Raw genomic sequence first — 20,284 nt, 5'->3', positions numbered from 1 at the left:
TTAGTCTTGTCATTAACTGTACCTCAAAGAGGTTTACAATCTAATCCCAACCATATTGGTTGAGGCCTGGCACATGCACACATAGATGAATTGCTGCAGACATGCCTTTATGCACAACTATGTCTTTATGTGAACTGATATGCACCACTATACATTAAGATTTTCTACTTGGCTTGGACATACATTTAAATCTCTTCCTGGAGGCAACAGGCATTGTCCGTTCTGATCAGCTCTTATCGACATTACTCTGCTTCAGCGAGTATTCTTCATCCAGTTTATTTTTAGTCATCTGTATTGACCTTAATTTGACAAATATTTTCCATTCTGACTTTAGCCTGCCTTAACACTCACCTCTTTCATGTTCAAGACTTTCTTCTGCCTCCTTTGACCTTAGAATACCAATTACAATTGTGCACTGTCCACCTCAATCTTAGCTAGCTACCCAACTTACAAGGGTCTGCTCCTGCCTTGACATCAGGCTGCCTAATGACCAAGATTATATCTGTCTGCCTCTCTTTAACCAGTATTCCAGCTAGTCTCATTAATCACCTACAGTTGGTCCACCAATTTCCAGCAAGTTCTTTGTTACATGGAAAATCTCTTGGGCCTCGATATGATCAATATAAGAAACAAGACCGGGCCCAAACGACCGCAATACGCCCATCGGCGGGGGCGACATCAGAGGTGGCTGTGCGGCGATCGTGTTATTAATGATGCGATCGCCGCCGGTAATAGGCTCCGCCCACCCTGTTCGGAAACCCGTTGGCCAATTAGCAGCACCGGTGGGTTTCAAATGCGGCAAACGGGCCAATCAGAGGAGTATAATACACTTTGTTATTGTAACAAAGTGTATTATACTCGCTGCCTCCTCCGCTGATGGTCACTCGTCGTGCGACCATCAGAGAGGACGGCAGCCCAGTGAATACACGTGAGCACACACACTTTTGTCCACTCAGACCCTCCGATCACCCACCCCAGCCCTCAGAACCCCCCCTGACCACCCCAGCACACCAGTGGTAGCACCCAAGCACCCAACTAAAAACCCATCAATCACTCCCTGCCACTTACTGCCAACGCTATCCCCTATATTAGGTCCCTAACTGCCCCCTAGGGTCCCCTGATCACCCCCCCTACCCTCAGATCCCCCCAACCCCCCCTCCCAGACCCCTCCCTGTATACTGTATACAGCTGTATAGCTGTTTTACCCACTGATCACCTGTCTATCACCCATCTATCACCTGTCTATCACCCCTTGTCACCACCACCCATCAGCGAAGACCCTAAACTGTCCCTTGGGGGCACCTGATCACTCACCCTGACCCTCAGATTGCCCTCAGACCCCCCTCCTGATAACCTCCCCAGTGCATTGTTTACATCTATTCTCCCCTGTAATCCCTCACTGATCTCCTATCATCACCCCCTGTGTCTGCCACCCACCAGATCAGGACCCAGTCTGCCGTGCGAGCACCTAATCAACCCCCCACACCCTCAGATCGCCCTCAGACCCCCCCCCTGCCCCACCTCCCCCCCATCACCTTCCCAGTGCATTGTATTTGATTGTGCTGACATTCAATTTCATTGTGCTGACATTCAATTTCATTGTGCTGACATTCAATTTGATTGTGCTGTAATTGTATTTGATTGTCCCGTGATTGGCTTTGATTGTCCCGTGATTGGCTTTGATTGTCCCGTGATTGTCCCGTGATTGCCCTGTGACTGCCCTGTGATTGCCCTGTCATTGGCCTGTCATTGGCCTGTCATTGGCCTGTGATTGGCTTTGATTGGCCTGTAATTGGCTTTGATTGGCCTGTGATTGGCTTTGATTGGCCTGTGATTGGCTTTGATTTGCCCGTGATCGGCTTTGATTGTCCCATGATCGGCTTTGATTGTCCCATGATTGGTTTGATTGCCCTGTGATTGCCCTGTGATTGGCTTTGATTGGCCTGTGATTGGCTTTGATTGTGCTGTGATTGGTTTGATTGGCCTGTGATTGGCCTGTGATTGGCTTTGATTGGCCTGTGATTGGCTTTGATTGTTCCGTGATTTGCTTTGATTGTCCCGTGAATTGAGTGCCCTGTGATTGGCCTGCGATTGCCCTGTGATTGCCTTTGATTGTCCTGTGATTGTTTCTGATTGCCTCTGATTCCCCACTCGCCACCACCCCCCTGTCACTATCCTAGTGATCTAAAAACAGTGATCAGTGAAAACTGTCACTTTTTTAGTATCACTAGTGTTAGCAGTTAGCTAGGCCCCTTTGTAAGTGTCAGTTAGTGCTCAGCCCACTGCACCACAGTCACTAATTAACGTCATCACTGTCGCTAATTACCATTGGTACTATATAGTATCTGTAAGTGATCATTACTGATCGCAGTCAGATCTATTAGGGTCACTAGGATCCACAAAAAAATGCAGTGTTTGCCCGATCAGGCCTGATCGTTCGCCTGCTGCACTTGCGTTCAGCCCGCCCCACCGCAGTGACAGAATTTTTTTTTTCTGATCACTGCAAAAAACACTGTACAATAGCTGTGGCACTGTAAACATCAGTTTAGATTTTTTTTTTTGTAATCAAAACTCAGTGACCACAGCTTTCTACCTCTCAAATACTCCCTTTTGCTAGGTAGGTGCTCTTTTTTTCTCGGTAGTCTCAGAGGAATACCCCCTAAATTTAGCAGTCCACCATGGCAAGAAAGGGGTATTCCAATGATGAGGTTCTCAGGTACATGGCCCAGTCGGATGAGGACGATTGGGACGCCTCATTCGACGAATCTTCCGGGTCAGAGTTTAAACCTGAATTGAGCAGTGGCTCACTGACCGATAGTGATGATGAGGTTGAGGTCCCGGCAGGGCCGGATTTCTGCAAAGGCCTCAAAGGTCACGGCCTAGGGCGGTAAAAAATCAGAAGGATAAAAGGGCGGCAGGACCTGAGAGAGATAAGAGGCTGCATGTCAAAATAAATCATTTCTCCTGTTACGAAGCATTTCTCCTGCTTTGCTACACACACAGTCAGAATTCCAGAGCTCCGTGTATTTCCCTTACTTCGTTGTGTGCAATAAGACAGTGCTATCTCCTGAACATACAAGCTTCAGTTTAATGCCAGGGGTGTAGAGAAACATGGGTCACAATGTAGACACAATTTCTGATCCAGTAAGGTAAACATTTTAACAGAATTATTTCCACTTTACTACTCAAACTGGGCTAAACAATGTATTGCTGGTCAGACTCTGTTAATGACTTGAGCCATTCCTTCTCCTCTCTCCCCCTGGATTGTAAATCTTAAACAGAAAGATAAGGGTTTTTTTTTCTCCTTAGAGAGATTTATGACAGCCAGTTCTAAGCTAAATCTCAACCCCTTGCTGGCTCATTTTAAAAGACAGCAGTACTGTCTGCAGTAGTATGAGATAGACAACTTCTCTATAATTATAATTGCAAATGTACTGTTGTATACTTTTGTATTGTTACATTCTGTTTTGTATACCAAAAGTAATAACATGTACTAAAAATTAAAAACCGTGTTGGCAAACAGTAAAAAAAAAAAACCTGTGAAAGAATCAATACAATAATGAATATAAAATAAATGCAACAGATCTGTGATTACAGAAGAGCAGAAAGGGAGATAAACGCCGCTCTGCTACTTAATTCCTGGTACACTCCATGCAATATCTCTGTAAATGGACAATTGTGTGTAAAAAAAAAAAAACCATTGTCATTTGCAGAGAGATTTCTCCAACCCAGCATGGGTATGTGTAAAAATACACCCTAAAACACATTAAACTACTTCTCCCGAGTGCGGCGATACCACATGTGTGGCACTTTTTTGCACCCTAACTGCGCTAAGGGGCCCAAAGTCCAATGAGTACCTTTAGGATTTCACATGTCATTTTGAGAAATTTCGTTTCAAGACTACTCCTCACGGTTTAGGGCCCCTAAAATGCCAGGACAGTATAGGAACCCCACAAATGACCCCAATTTAGAAAGAAGACACCCCAAGGTATTCCCTTAGTAGTACGGTGAGTTCATAGAAGATTTTATTTTTTGTCACAAGTTAGCGGAAATAGATTTTTATTGTTTTTTTTCACATAGTGTCATTTTCCGCTAACTTGTGACAAAAAATAAAATCTTCTATGAGCTCACCGTACTCCTAACGGAATACCTTTGGGTGTCTTCTTTCTAAAATGGGGTCATTTGTGGGGTTCCTATACTGCCCTGGCATTTTAGGGGCCCTAAACCGTGAGGAGTAGTCTTGAAAACAATTGTCTCAAAATGACCCTTGAAATTCTAAAGGTACTCATTGGACAATTGTGTGTAAAAAAAAAATCTAAAGATTGTCATTTACAGAGATATTTCTCCCACCCAGCATGGGTATGTGTAAAAATACACCCCAAAACACATTATACTACTTCTCCTGAGTACGGCAATACCACATGTGTGATCCCTTTTTGCAGCCTAGGTGCGCCAAGGGGCCCAACGTCCAATGAGCACCTTTAGGCTTTACAGGGGTGCTTACAATTTAGCACCCCACAAAATGTCAGGACAGTAAATACACCCCACAAATGACCCCATTTTGGAAAGTAGACACTTCAAGGTATTCAGAGAGGGCTATGGTGAGTCCGTGGCAGATTTCATTTTTTTTGTCACAAGTTAGCAGAAATGGCATTTTTTTTTCTCACAAAGTGTCATTTTCCGCTAACTTGTGACAAAAAATAAAATCTTCTATGAACTCACCATGCCATACCATAGTTTGTAAACGCTATAACTTTTACCCAATCCAATAAATATACACTGAATGGTTTTTTTTTTATCAAAGACATGTAGCAGAATAACTTTCGCGCTCAAATGTATAGGAAATTTTACTTTATTTAAAAAATGTCAGCACAGAAAGTTAAAAAAGTCATTTTTTTGACAAAATTCATGTGTTTTTTAATGAATATAATAAAAAGTAAAATTCGCAGCAGCAATCAAATAGCACCAAAAGAAAGCTGTATTAGTGACAAGAAAAGGAGGTAAAATTCATTTAGGGGGTAGGTTGTATGACCGAGCAATAAACCGTGAAAGCTGCAGTGGTCTGAATGGAGAAAAAGGCTCTGGTCCTTAAGGGGCGAAAAGACTGTGGTCCTCAAGTGGTTAAAGGAAGCATACTGTTCCAATGGTCATGCCCCTTATCTGTTTATAGAGAACACTAAAAAGGGAGTATGAGTGAAATTGCCGCCGGGAAACCTGGGCGCAGGATACAGCTGATATACAGCTTATGCTACTCCTGCACAAGTCCCGGTTAATTACTTTTCCTCCTCCAGGTCCATGTGGATGGTAGGGAATGATGTAATTCGGCCGCCAGCAATCACAATTACAGTGTTTTAAAAGTAACTTCAGCTTCGTCTTCTGACCGCGCCAAAGTTACTCACTGATCCCCGCTATAGCCATAGTTCCTATTATGGTCTATGGTGGCGCTGGCTGCACCCAAATCTCCTGCTCTGGATCCAACATGTTCGGCAAAATGCTACCTTTTTATATTTTAAAGGTCATGCCCCTTATCTGTTTATAGAAAACACTAAAAAGGAAACAAATATTGCAGTAATTGCTTATAGCTTTATAGCAGTTGAATATATTATTATTTATTGGATTTATATGGGGCGTAGCAATAGCCATAACTGCCATAGCATCTGCTATGGGGCCCTGGAGCATATGGGGCCCAGTGGGTACTTAATATATTCACTACTAACTTTTTTGTGTTACTCCTAGCTCTGGGTTTGTCTCAGTGCCCATGAATTATGTGCAATATTGATTGTATGATAATGTAAATTGCTCAATTAACTCACATCCATAGGGTAGAGGCAGGGGGCATAGCTTAAGAGTGCCTCCATCTGAGGGCCCCATGAAAGTTTTGCTATGGGGCCCCAGGATCTCTAGCTACACCACTGATAATATATATATTAATATATAGGTCAATATGTAGATAGGTCAGCATTCAATATATTTGGTCAATATATTTGCTACCCTGGGTGTACTAAAGACATTATAATCCTGCAGGCCTGATTTACTTTATATAAAACTAAACTGGGTTTCTTTAACCTATTTTGGTTCCTGGACGTAGAAACTACGTCCAGGAACCATGCGCGCTGCCGCGTGCTCCCGCGGCCGATCCCGCGCATGCACGCGCGCTCCCGGCCTGCGGTTCGTTAGCCAGGCAATCAGTGAATCGGGCTATGGTGCCCGATCACTGATTGCTCTCCCCCGCTGAAAAAGCGACAGCTTCTCTCGGAAGCTGCGCCTTTTCTGGCTGTAACGTACCCCATGCGTCGCTCTAAGCGTGTGTTACGCTTAGAGTGACGTCATGTAAACAAACTCATGGCCGCCATCTTGTGGCCAAAAAGTAATACTACAACTAAAAGTTAAAAAAAATGAAAATTAACACACATTTACATTATAAACCTATTGTTTACCTCCCACCCTCCCAAAACTACCCAAATAAAATGTTTACTATAAAAAAAAAAAAACATTACAATAAAATTTTTTTTTAAATATTTACCTAAGGGTCTAAACTTTTTAAATATCAATGTAAAGATGAAGTATTTCTATATTTTTTTATTTTAAACTTGTAAATAGTGATAGATGCAAAATGGAAAAAATGCACCTTTATTTCCAAATAAAATATTGTCGCCATACATTGTGATAGGGACATAATTTTAACGGTGTAATAACCGGGACATATGGGCAAATACAATACATGAGTTTTAATTATGGATGCATGTATTATTTTAAAACTATAATGGCTGAAAACTGAGAAATAATCAATTTTTTCAGTTTTTTTCTTATTCTTCCTGTTAAAATGCATTTACAGTAAAGTGGCTCTTAGCAAAATGTACCCCCCAAAGAAAGCCTAATTGGTGGCGGAAAAAACATGATATAGATCAGTTAATTATGATAAGTAGTGATAAAGTTATAGGCTAATGAATGGGAGGTGAACATTTCTCAAGTGAAAACGACGGAACGCGAATGGGTTAAAATTGTCTTAGCTTATAAAAGGTGCAATTAGACAAAACAAATATGCAATCCTTGCTTAGGTCATTTAGGCCCATGGGGAGGTTTACTGAAGATCGGCATCTACAGAAAGTATGGTACTTGCACATTACTACTCATAACAAGTTTAGGATAGCATGCATATATTAAAATCTTGTAGCAGTTGGAAGCTGCAAGCAAATAACTCCACTAACTCATCCTTTCTTTTTACAACCGATATAAGAATATTTTTACCAAATTCTGCTGCTTTTCCTTGGATTATATTTGCTCTACAACATTCTAAAAATATTTCCAGCACAGGATAGCCTTACTACATTAAAGGGACACTGTAGGGGGGTCAGGGGAAAATGAGTTGAACTTACCCAGGGCTTCTAATGGTCCCCCTCAGACATCCTGTGCCCATGCAGCCACTCACCGATGCTCCGGCCCCGCCTCTGGTTCACTTCTGGAATTTCAGTCTTTAAAGTCTGAAAACCACTGCGCCTGCGTTGCCGTATCCTCGATCCCGCTGATGTCACCTGGAGCATACTGCGCAGGCCCAGTATGGTCTGTGCCTGTGCAGTACACTCCTGGTGACATCAGCGGGATCGATGACATGGGACCATTAGAAGCCCCGGGTAAGTTAAACTCATTTTCCCCCGACCCCCCTACAGTGTTCCTTTAAGTTCTATAAGTGCTGTCTCCTTTTTGGCACATTGGCTGATTTCTATGTGAAATTATTTATAACCCTGAATTTCTTTAATAACTACATTAACTGCCTTGGCGTGAGCAGCGCAGCAGCCCCAGGAGCCAGGACCAATCCAAGCTGATTGGCTTGAATGGCACCGGGCGGAGATTGCAGGGGATCGCGTGCACCGATGCATGCGCATCCCCGCTTGATGACGGAGTGGAGCTTCATCATCAGTCTCCCAGCCGCGACCACAGCTAGGGACTGTTAGACGGCGAAATCACTGTCTAATAACACTGTACATCGCTGTACTGTCACACGGCTGTCCCCTCTGTAGGCAAGGAAGTGATCCGCTGTCATAGGCTGAATCCTATGATAGACGATCACGCTGATTGGCTGGCGGGGGGGAGGGAGGGAGAGGGGAGTACAAAAAAGGGAAAACATATTAAAAATTAAAACAATAAATATTTATTAAAAATAAACAAACAATCTTGGGAGCAATACGAGCCTACCAACAGAGAGCTCTGTTGGTGGGCAGAAAAGGTGGAGGGTGGGGAATCAGTTGTGTGCTGAGTTGTACAGCTCTGCAGAGAGGCCTTAAAGCTGCAGTGGTCTATTTTGGTAAAAATGGCCTGGCCACTAGGGGGGTTTAAAACCGTGGTCCTCAAGAGGTTAAATAGCTACATGAATGTTTAGTATCCCTGCTTTAATATAAGGAGTTTGGGGATTTTTTTCTTGATAATCACAATAAATATTGTTTGTTGTTGTTTTGATAAATGCAGATTTATTAAATCTCATACTGTTTCTATTTGTGCTTCCACTATAAAAATTTTAAATTAGTTTATATATTATTGGTATTTTACTAGACATGCCCCTGAATACTTATAATAATATATACGTGATGGTTATAATTAGTCCACATGTTTTACAACCAAGTTAGTGCTCCAGATCATTACGTTATGTGGAGAAGCATGTATGTTGTGATCTTTACTAGTACATAAAGGCTTTAAGTTAAATTACAGTTGCATTTTCACATGTTCTACAATAACTCTGACTGTTACATCACTATATAGCCTAATAAAATAAACATATAAAAATGAATTAGCCAAGATGGTTAATAATCTTTGCTTTCACTTTTCCTGGACCTTATCACATGAAATCATTTTTTATTTATTTATTTAAGTATTTATATAGTGCCAACATATTATGCAGCACTGTACAGAGTATATATTGTCTCTGTCCCTCAGAGGGGCTCACAATCTAGTTCCTACCATAGTCATATGTCTATGCATGTATCGTGTAGTGCATGTCTAGGGACAATTTAGGGGGAAGCCAATAAACTTATCTGAATGTTTTTGGAATGTGGGAGGAAACCGGAGTGCCCGGAGGAAACCCACGTAGACACGGGTAGAACATACAAACTCCTTGCAAATGTTGACCTTGCTGGGATTCAAACCGGGAACCCAGTGTTGCAAGGCAAGAGCGCTAACCACTAGGGATGGTCAGAAAATTCCGCGGAATTATTAATTCCGTGGATCCGGCCGGAATTAGCTAATTCCGATTCCGGTGGTCGGAACGGAATTCCTATACCTCTTAAACGGAATTCCGCGGAAACTTTTTCTATTGAATTGATCATAATGGTAGTATGGTTTATGCTAGGCCAGCTTTAGCATGTAGTGTGGTTCATGGTCTAGAGGGTAAGACAGATACCTACTACACACTGCATCCTGGGTTCAAATCCCAGCTATGGTATATAAGCATGCTTTTCAAAAAGTACAAATCCTTATTCATGCTACTTTTTCTATTGAATTGATCATAATGGTAGTATGGTTTATGCTAGGCCAGCTTTAGCATGTAGTGTGGTTCATGGTCTAGAGGGTAAGACAGATACCTACTACCCACTGCGTCCTGGGTTCAAATCCCAGCTATGGAATATAAGCATGCTTTTCAAAAAGTACAAATCCTTAATCATGCTACTTTTTCTATTGAATTGATCATAATGGTAGTATGGTTTATGCTAGGCCAGCTTTAGCATGTAGTGTGGTTCATGGTCTAGAGGGTAAGACAGATACCTACTACCCACTGCTTCCTGGGTTCAAATCCCAGCTATGGTATATAAGCATGCTTTTCAAAAAGTACAAATCCTTATTCATGCTACTTTTTCTATTGAATTGATCATAATGGTAGTATGGTTTATGCTAGGCCAGCTTTAGCATGTAGTGTGGTTCATGGTCTAGAGGGTAAGACAGATACCTACTACCCACTGCGTCCTGGGTTCAAATCCCAGCTATGGAATATAAGCATGCTTTTCAAAAAGTACAAATCCTTAATCATGCTACTTTTTCTATTGAATTGATCAAAATGGTAGTATGGTTTATGCTAGGCCAGAGAGAGAGAGAGAGAGAGATTTTAAAATTTTTCCGACGGAATTCCGTATAGGTCGGAATTCCGCGGAATAGCTCCGGAATACTGTCGGAATGAAACGGTAGCGGAATTTCGGTACGACGGTATGCGGAATTGTCCCGGAAACGGAAATGGGCTCTTCCGACCATGCCTGCTAACCACTATGCCACCGTGCTGCCCCAAATTAGAGGATGCCAGCATGTTATATTTACACCCCTTTCCCCACTTCTCCACACTAGGGAAAGTTCATGAGATGCTAATAATTCAAAGCTGGTGCAACGTTTATGGATATCTATATATATATTCAGTTATGTTTTATAAACTAAAGTTGATGTATTGTTTTCTTAGGAAGAACCTTTCGTGATGGTTGCAGAGAACATACTTGGGCAGCCAAAAAAGTATAAAGGGTTCTCCATTGACGTCCTTGATGCATTATCACAGAATCTTGGCTTCAAATATGAAATATATCAAGTTCCTGATGGAAAATATGGACATATACTTCCCAATGGTTCCTGGAATGGTATGATAGGAGAACTTATAAATAAGGTAATAAGGAGCTACGATTCTAGACATGTCCTTAAACTTTAACTTGCAAATGAGCCCAAATTAATGTATACTCACATAGGTAGAGAGAAAGTGCAAGTGCTCTGAACCAAGCAATACCTGTCCTGTAATTAATTGTAGATTATACATTTGTTTATTTGGTATAGTATTAGATGCTTTTAATAAATCTAATATTCTATGATCTGCATACTTATTCCAAGTACATTACTAAGAAAACATTATTGCTAGGAGGTTACTGCCAGACAATTAACAAGAAGAACAGGAATGGTATATTTCTACAGGAGATTGTTTGTGGTGGTGATTATTATAGTAGACAATGATTGTGAAAGTTATTCTGATAGTAGACAATGCAAAAAAAAAATAATAATAACAAAAATAATAATGGTAGAGTGCTATAGCATTTCATTTATTCTCATATTAGTTAACTTGTTTAAACACATATATCTATCACAAAGTTAAAACCTCAAAATGACACAAATGAGCCATCTAGGTTTTATGTAATGTCCTGGACAGTCTGACACTCTGATTGATGAACACATATTATATATTATCTAACATAACAACGACCACAGAAATACGTCTTTAAATGTCACTGCTCCATGCATCAAATTGTAATCTCTTCATGGTATCAAATAACCTAGATAGGTAGAGTGATGACAGTCAAAATAATGAAGATATTGTTAATCCTTTTCTTATTACTCTTACAGAGAGCAGACATAGCTGTATCAGCAATCACCATTACGCCGGAACGAGAAAGTGTGGTGGACTTCAGCAAGCGTTACCTGGATTATTCAGTAGGAATTCTTATCAAGAAGCCTGAGGAAAGGATAAACATTTTTTCACTCTTTGCTCCCTTTGACTTTGCCGTTTGGGCCTGCATTGCTGCTGTGATACCAGTAGTTGGAGTGCTTATATTTGTTCTGAACCGCATCCAAGCTGTGAGAGCACAGACCTCACCGCACACAAATTCCTCTACATCTTCCACTCTGCATAGTGCTATATGGATCGTGTATGGGGCATTTGTTCAACAAGGTAAACAATTAATACAACCTACAGTGTGAATAGTACCTTAAATGGAAATTACTTACATAATGTATTTAACAAATATGTGCACGTGTTTTCTATAATTAAGGTTTTCCAATAACTTGCTGAGGTCGATGTAAGAAACGCAATATCATAAATGTGTTATTGATATACTCATCAAAAGGTCAGGCAGGAGTCCTTAATATGGTTTATTTCCATGGTGACCTTTCCATATATATTTCCATGGTGACCTTTCCATATTCATTATATGGGCTGTCATTTTTTATTTTTAGTTAAAATCTGTTAGAACAAACCTAATTGTATGTAGTTTTTGGGTCAGCTAATACACAGTATCTAATATATATATCAGAGATGGACACCTAAGATCACCATGGAAGTCTGCTAATAACCTTTTGCAGATGCTCAATAAAAATGTACCACAATTAAAATACATTTCGGCAAATTAGTGTTTCCATACACACTCTTTCTGCTACATTACTATTGTGGATTAGTGATATACTTATCATTTCACATTTTTACCTTGCGTAATATCCCATCTTTAACTATAAGAGTGTTTTACCATTGCACTTTTGATCAGAGCTGGGACAAGGTCCTCCAGCAGCACCCAAGGCTGAGATACCAAAGTGCGCCCCTCCATCCCTCCACCCCAGCCGTCACACACTGATTGCTATTAGACTAAGAGGCTCTCTAGGGCCCCCAAAACCTTAATCTCTAGTTATCTGGCTTGCAGTCACTGGACATATCCCCCTTTCTTATTTCTCTCTGCTTCAAACACAATAGGGGAATGATAGTTGAATGAGTTGTGCTCCGCCTCCTACACTGCAACCTGAGACTGGAGCCTCTCTCACCTCTGCCTCGGCCGGGCCTGGCTTTTTACTTATGTCACAGCTCCTTTCTGTTTTCAAATTACATTCCCACTAAACTGAATTTTTCCAGGTCTGCTGCACACTCTAGTGGCGTTAGTTTTATAAATGGCACTCCCATATACGTCCATGGGAATCCTTACACTTTGCACTGAAGAGGGTGAATGTGTGAATGCCTAACCTAACCCCTAATGCCTCCCCAAATTCCTAACACTAAAGACCCCCGCTTCCTAACCCTAATATTTTTGCCACTATTAGCAGTTATAAATGGTAAATAGCAGCTATAATCCAGGCACCCATATCACCATTTACAGCTGCAAATCATGGCTTTTAACATTGCCGTCTTCTTCTAACAGGGCACCTCCAGCACAATTTTTACCTGATTTGCCATAGGGGCCCAGGGGCCTCCTCACCCTACCAAAAAGGCCAGGGCTTTGATTGAATTCCCATATGAGTTTTCCTTCAGGAGATTTTTTTTTACCTTATCAATAACATTTTTTAAGCTACTAGCAACCAAAAAATAGCTAAAAACAGGTTGTCACAAAGTTACCTAACCACTAAAGGACCACAGCCCCCCCCCCTCCCCCTCCTCAGTGACCAGGCTTTTTTCTACAATTCAGTATTCTGCAGAACACTGAGGGGATCATGTCCGGAGCCTCTCCAGGAGACAGCGGAGTGACCGGGCTGTCCCCAGTACAGTGCTGCATTAGATCGCAGTGCTGCACAAACAAAAGAAATGCCCATTTCTTTTTTTTTCAGTCTGCTAGAGGCGATCACCGCTGGCTGACTCAAATGAGGATGTGCGCGCATCGACGCACGATCCCCTGTAAAACATTGTCCCAGGACTTGAAGCCAACCGGCGTTAGCTGGTCCTGAGGCTGCTACCCTCCTGCCAACCGCCGATTGGCAATAGTTGTGGAAATCATGGGCTACTGCACATGTACACCCCAATACAGGGTTCATTAAGAATCAAACTGCACATATGCAGAATGCTTCCGCAGAATGCTTCCGCCATGGGAGTGCGATCAAGAAGACATGTGACCAAGCTGCGAATGCACAGTTGGCGATCTTTCAGAAGTGGATAGCGTCAGAGCCGGGACAAGGTCCTCCAGCACCCGAGGCTGAGACACCAAAGTGTGCCCCTCCATCCCTCCCACCCCAGCTGTCACACACTGATTGCTATTAGATTAATAGGTGCCCCAGGGCCCCCAACCTCCCCAACACCTTAATCTCTAGTTATATGGCTTGCAGTCACTGCCATATATCCCCTTTTCTTATTTCTTTCTGCTTCAAACACAATTAGGAATGACAGCTGAATGAATTCTGCGCCCCCTCCTACACTGCGCCCTGAGGCTGGAGCCTCTCCAGCCTATGCCTCGGCCCGGCCCTGGATAGCGTCACCCAGATAAATAAAACTCCACCTTTTCCTCTTTGGGTTATAGATATAGGTATGATGTTCACCAAGCAGTGTATTATATGGCTACAAGAAAATATGTTTTGAATCATCTGCCATATTTAGGAAAATGTAGCTTGCTGTGGTTTCAAAAGTAAAGTAAATTTTCATTAGTATTGTTGTACAAAATAGCTTGTGTAGCACTGATAAATTTCATATAAATATTTCAATGAATTTAAATATAAATGTGATAGGTGGCTTCATTGAGCAGTAGGAAATTTTATATGCTCAGCTTATAGTCGCTTTCAGTTTTTTTATCAGCAGCTTATATTTTTGAAAATGCTGATCATTTTTACATTCATGTTTCGTAGAGACAAACCTGATTTATGTATTTTTCATGATTATCTCAGGTTTTATTTTCCAGGTTTTTTATGATTGTCACAGTTTCCAAAACACAGCATGTTTAAGTGCCTTTGTCTGTCTATCAAAGGTATTATTTACACCCATTGCCCCATTAATCACACATGTTAAATAGCCCAGATTTGCAGAAAAAAATAAAATCACCATGTTACCTTTTAATACCAAAATGTACATCATGTTTGCTTGTGTGCTTGTTTACATAACTCCTTGATTACCTTTTCCAGCTATTGGAATCATGCAAGAGGAGATGGCACACCACACCACATTTGTAGGTGGGGGCTGGATCAACAGTAGTTAGTCAGTAAATCAAATAGGTCCTCACATGAAGTTGCTTTAGCAAGCAGTGCAATTTATTCATATAGTAAACAGAAGTGGAACACCTGGCACAGTCCAAGGCAAGTGATTTATTAAGTCCATAGGTTATACAGTGTTAGTATTACACTTCTGTTTAGTACATGGTTTGCCTGTATCTTTCTGTCAAGTCTGTGTGAAACCTGCCATACATATTTTGGAGTGCTGGTTGTATACAGTTTGCTAAGTTGGGCCCTGGTTAACGAAGTGCCAAGCTGTTCTTCCCTTTTTCTTCTTTATGATACAATTTATTCACATGGATGCATGTACAGCCATCCGATCAACGATGATTCATTTTTGGGCCATGGATTGTCCCGTATATCAAGGCACATAGTTGAAGGGAAGACATGAACCAAATAACAGCCAATACAAATGTACATCACTAATCCCATCATGAGGTCAAATCCCCAAGGCATTGAGCTGTGCATTCACACCATAAGTTTACCTGCCCTCTATAAACAAATGCAACAACCAGGGGTAATCTGTGTTGATCTAAACGCTAATAACTATGGCTATTACTTGGTTCATGCCTTCCATTTAATTGTGTGCCTTGATAAAGAAGAACCTTTGTGGCCCCAAAATGACTCCTTGAAGGTTGGATGGCTGTACATGTACACGTAAGTAAATTGCACTGGTTTCTAAAGCAACTTGATGTGCTGACCTATTGGATTGACTGACTTTACCAGCTATTTGGTATAACTTTTTTACTTCACCTACCTCATTATTGTTACACGATGAGTGAGGAGAAGTAAAAACATCTCAGACTCATCCATGTTCTCAAGATGATGAATGTGAAAATATATGTCATGTGGCTTGAGATCATGTTTCCAAAACTCCTTTGGATTGGTCATTGATTACCTTCCCCAGTTATTGGCTACTTATACCTCTTTTACTTGATCTACTTCCTTGTTAAAGGATGGGTAAAAAGCTGGAAAACTTTCCCAGATTCATCATCCATCCAGGGGATATAAGTAAACAAAAGGATATGCTAAAAACACTATTACAAGATACTATGTATGCAAAAGGTTGCAATAATTGTTTACTGTGTAAACTACCTAAAACAATACAGTGCTGTCCCCTCTAGAAATGTATTAACCAATAACCAGACCCCTTTCCAATCACAGGGCACATTTGCATATATTTAACCATAGTATGGGCCTTTGGACTACTGCATATGAATGGACTGCATTGAGTTTAATAACGATACCACATGTGATGCTGTTCATGATATGGGACTACTACTTAATATGCCCCACACTGCTAACTGTGCAATCAATCTGTGGCAAAATTGCATGGAAATAGCTTTTTGCACACCATATTAAGATTTGCAAAACTTGAACTGCATAAAAGCATATACAATTCTTTGCCTTTGATATTTGCACCTTTTCACGTTTTAAAGGAATTAAAATCCAAGGCCTTGGTAAAGAGACTCAAAGGTAATAGGGAACTAGGTTCACCTGGACATACACATCCCGATTAAAGTCATCATACAATCACATTGGTTGGTATATGGATTCCAATAGCCCATACTGTGGTTAAATATATATGCAAATGTGTCCTGTGATGGAAAAGGGGTCTGTTTTATCCATTTTAGAGGGGACAGCACATGATTGTTTCAGGTGGTTTACACAGAAAAAAGTTATTGCAACCATTTGCATAAATGGTCTCTTGTAATTATTATCTACTTTATGTAGTGTCGTGCAATAGCACAAATGGATTCTGATTATATTAGTAAAAGGATATGCTGTCTTGGGAAACAGAACAGAGTAAGAGAGTAAAAAAGATTTTTCAGATCTACTCTTTCATCAGCTACCAAACAAAAATAGAGCATTGCAAATATCTGCAGAACTTTTCCAATAAAACAATTACAGCATTAAAACAGAGCCTTTTATGTTTCTATATGACCATACTGGAAACTGTATTGGCTAATGTCTTTGGCTGGGGATGCACTTTATACAAACATACTGTAAATCTACTAATTTCTCAGTACCACTGCCAGAAAAAAACTTTGCAATGCTTTTCAAACGCGTATGATTTTTTTTGTGCCTTTAAAAACAAATGACATCTCTAGCAGTCAGGATTTCTTTTGGGCATACATTTTACTTCAACAGTGTTCTCCAAATTTAATATACAGCGACTTTACCACAATGCTTTCCTGAGAGTTCTACTATTTCCTAAGTCAAGGTGTAAATTGTAGATTCTCTATGGACAGTTGTGTTCTGCTAAAGGTTAAGTTACGGGACACACAGGCACCTCCCTGTGCAGAGAGTTTCCCTCTTAACCCACGGTAAACATACTTTAAAAAGCACTGCTTTCTCCATGCATGTTTAGTTTGTGTCATGCTATTATGGCCTCAATTCACTAAGATCATGCTGGAGATAAGGCAAGAGAAAACTTGCCTCTGCATAAGAGAGAGTTATCTTATCTCTTCATTCCTTAAGTTACCTCCTCTGTAGTTATTTTACCTCTGTAGTTATTTTCACATGCAGTTAATAAACAGCCTGTCTAACTCTGGAGTTATTTTAAGGATTGAAGAGTTAACTTAACTACTTGCTGCATGCCGTGCAGTATAATCACGGCCCTGGAAAAAAGACAGGATGCAGCAGGGCCGTGAAAACAAGTCTGCAGCGGCATGCAGCCGCCGCTCGCTCCCGTTCGCGCGTGCGCGCGCACCGCCGTTACCGCCGCATAGAGGGGAAGTTAATGAATGGGACCGCAGGTCCCATTCATAAATCTAAGTCCCCGACTCAATGAATACCAGCGTATACGAGACGCCGGCATTCATTGTATCTTCCTGTGTTACACAGCCACGGATTACTTCCGATTCACGTGCTTATGACGACTGAGGACATCTTGTGGCCAAAAAGTATATTGCACCAAAATTGCTTTTTATTTAATAAAAATCCCCACACTGACTGATATAATTAACTATTTCCCTCCCACACCCTCCCATAATACCCAAACTTTTTTTTTTATTTATATAAGGGGGGAGGGGGGAATTACATAAAAAAAAAAATATAAGTAGTTACCTTAGGGACTGAACTTTTTAAAAATTGATGTCAAGGCAGTATATCACTATTAATTTTTAATTTATGGGCTTGTAATTAGTGATGGACGCAAAACTGAAAAAATGCACCTCTATTTCCAAATGAAATATTGGCGCCATACATTGTACTAGGGAAATTTTTTGAACGTTGCAATAACCGGGACAAAAGGGCACATAAAATGTGTGGCTTTTATCCACAGTAGAATGTTTTATTTTAACACTATAATGGTCAAAAACTGAAAAAGAATGCATTTTATAATTTTTTTTTCTTATTATTCATGTTAAAATGCATTTAGGATAAAATTATTCTTGGCATACTGTAACTCCCAAAGAAAGCCTAATTGGTGGCAAGAAAAACAAGATATAGATCATTACGCTGTGATTAGTAGTGATTAAGTTATTGGAAAAAGAAAGGGAGGAGCGCTGACAGGTGAAAATTGCTCTGGTCCACAAGAGAAAAAATGCCTCAGGTGTCAAGTGGTTAAAGACAGAAGAGTTAACTTTAGGTTTGCCTGAGGTAAAATGTTTCCTGAATACTACATGCCTTATCACCATGGTAACAACTCTAGAAGAGTTATTAAAGACAGGAGATAAGCTTAGTGAATTGAGGCCTATGTCTTCTTCAATTCCTTTTTTTATTTTTTTCTCTCTTCCCCAATCATCATCTTCTGTTTACTCCTAGAGTATGACAAAAGGGTTTAATTTATAAAGGAGCAAACAAGGAAAATGAAAATGTAAGAACTCACCATGGAAATATGTAACAACAGTCTGTGTGAGTCGTTACTATTGCAACCAACAGACAATCAGTTACACTGTCCATCCCTTTTTGTGAGAGTACAAAACGAGATCGGTTTGGTTGCCTTGCTCTTTCCTACTTTAACAGCTTATTAAACTGAACTTCCATTAAAAAAATACATCAGGATGAATGCAACCAAAATACATTTTCTTCTGGTTATTTTTTATTTCATTATGTGATTTAATTCCATTCTTTGGAATGAATAAATCACCTTGTTCACTAGGTAATATATATACAGGGAACATAAAGGGAATGTACTGCTTTGTAGGTAAAGAAACCTTTCATTCCCATATTACAAAGAATCGCATTCAAGCTCTTCTTCAATGGCAAAACCTTATTCAGGTGGATCTAATTCTGCCATTGGAGACATTATATAAGCTTTGTACATCATATACCAGATCAGCCGTTATACATTAATTACACAAATGCTTACAACAACAACGTTATTCAGGGGTACTGAGGATGCTGGAGTATGGAGACATATAATAACACTCCAGATCTGAAGGTGTTATCTTGCTCTGCAGCAGTGGCTTACTCATTATTAACACTCACTGACATTTGAAACATTGAAAAACTTAATGGCAATTGTTTCTTCAACAAACTTGGTATTACGCTGCATTGCTGGCTGCATACATTGTAGAGCACAGATTATACTTTAATATGCAAACTGTGCCATGTTAGCAGAAACCACTAAAATTACTTTACAAACAACCTTTAGTAGAATATAAAACATTCTACACAGGATACCCAGTTGTATGCTAATTATACTTGTTTTTGCTTCAGAAATGCTTGTTTTATGAATACTAGAGATGGCCCGAACCTCTGATTTTCGGTTCGCGAACCGGGTTCGCAAACGTCCGTGAAAGTTCGGTTTGCGCGAACTTTCCCGAACCGCAATAGACTTCAATGGGGAGGCGAACTTTGAAAACTAGAAACACATATGCTGGCCACAAAAGTGATGGAAAAGATGTTTCAAGGGGTCTAACACCTGGAGGGGGGCATGGCGGAGTGGGATAGATGCCAAAAGTCTCCTGGAAAAATCTGGATAAAGCAGCGTTTTAAGGGCAGAAATCACATTGAATGCTAAGTTGCAGACCTAAAGTGCATACAAATCATAATATCATCATTTTTTTTTTCGCTTCAGTGTCTCTTTAAAGCTTACATCTATTTTTTTAAATTACATTTTCTGCTGGTTTTTTAATACCTGTAATGAGAATCTGTTCTGGTGGGCAAGTCTGCCATTGTGAGTGACCACGGGTAATGGCCGGGGAATCAGGGTTTGATTCTGGTCCTGAGTGGGAGCCTAAGAACCGGCTACCACCACCACACATCCAAGTAAGGACCCATTTGCTGTATAAGTAATGTACCTGTATAACAGCAACAATCCACAAGGACTCGACCCTCCAGGAGTGTAATACAGCAAAATATTTATTTTTATATACAGCGGTGTTACAGCACACTAAAAAGCACAACGTTTCGGGCAGAGGCCCTTTCTCAAGTGCTCAAGTACTCTGGTCACACATTACAATTATATAGTAAATTTAAAATACACGCCACACCCAAATCAATTAGGGGGGCGGGCACATGCTTACAATTACATTAACCCTTCAATAAACAGAGAGCGGCCAAAAAACTTACAAGAAGCATCTGAGGCTAAAATCTTCATTGAGGCCATACGGTGACTGAGTCCCCAGTTTTTCCATCCACCATGCCTCACGTTTTA

General features: G+C 40.6%; 1 protein-coding gene across 4 annotated transcripts in view; it reads left to right on the top strand.

Annotated features, from left to right (window-relative positions):
* Positions 1–20,284, top strand: part of GRID1 (glutamate ionotropic receptor delta type subunit 1) — a 1,791,150-nt gene that overhangs the window by 1,614,319 nt on the left and 156,547 nt on the right. For all 4 annotated transcript variants that reach the window (XM_068258558.1, XM_068258555.1, XM_068258556.1 and 1 more), the window contains 2 exons: positions 10,433–10,630; positions 11,356–11,680. In XM_068258558.1, coding sequence (XP_068114659.1) covers positions 10,433–10,630; positions 11,356–11,680 — 523 coding nt within the window. The remainder of the gene's footprint in view (positions 1–10,432; positions 10,631–11,355; positions 11,681–20,284) is intronic.

This window comes from Hyperolius riggenbachi, chromosome 10, assembly GCF_040937935.1.
Source record: "Hyperolius riggenbachi isolate aHypRig1 chromosome 10, aHypRig1.pri, whole genome shotgun sequence".
In the NCBI taxonomy this organism is placed as follows: Eukaryota; Metazoa; Chordata; class Amphibia; order Anura; family Hyperoliidae; genus Hyperolius; species Hyperolius riggenbachi.
The sequence above is the reverse complement of the archived record's forward strand: the minus strand, read 5'-3'. Positions and strand labels throughout refer to the sequence as shown.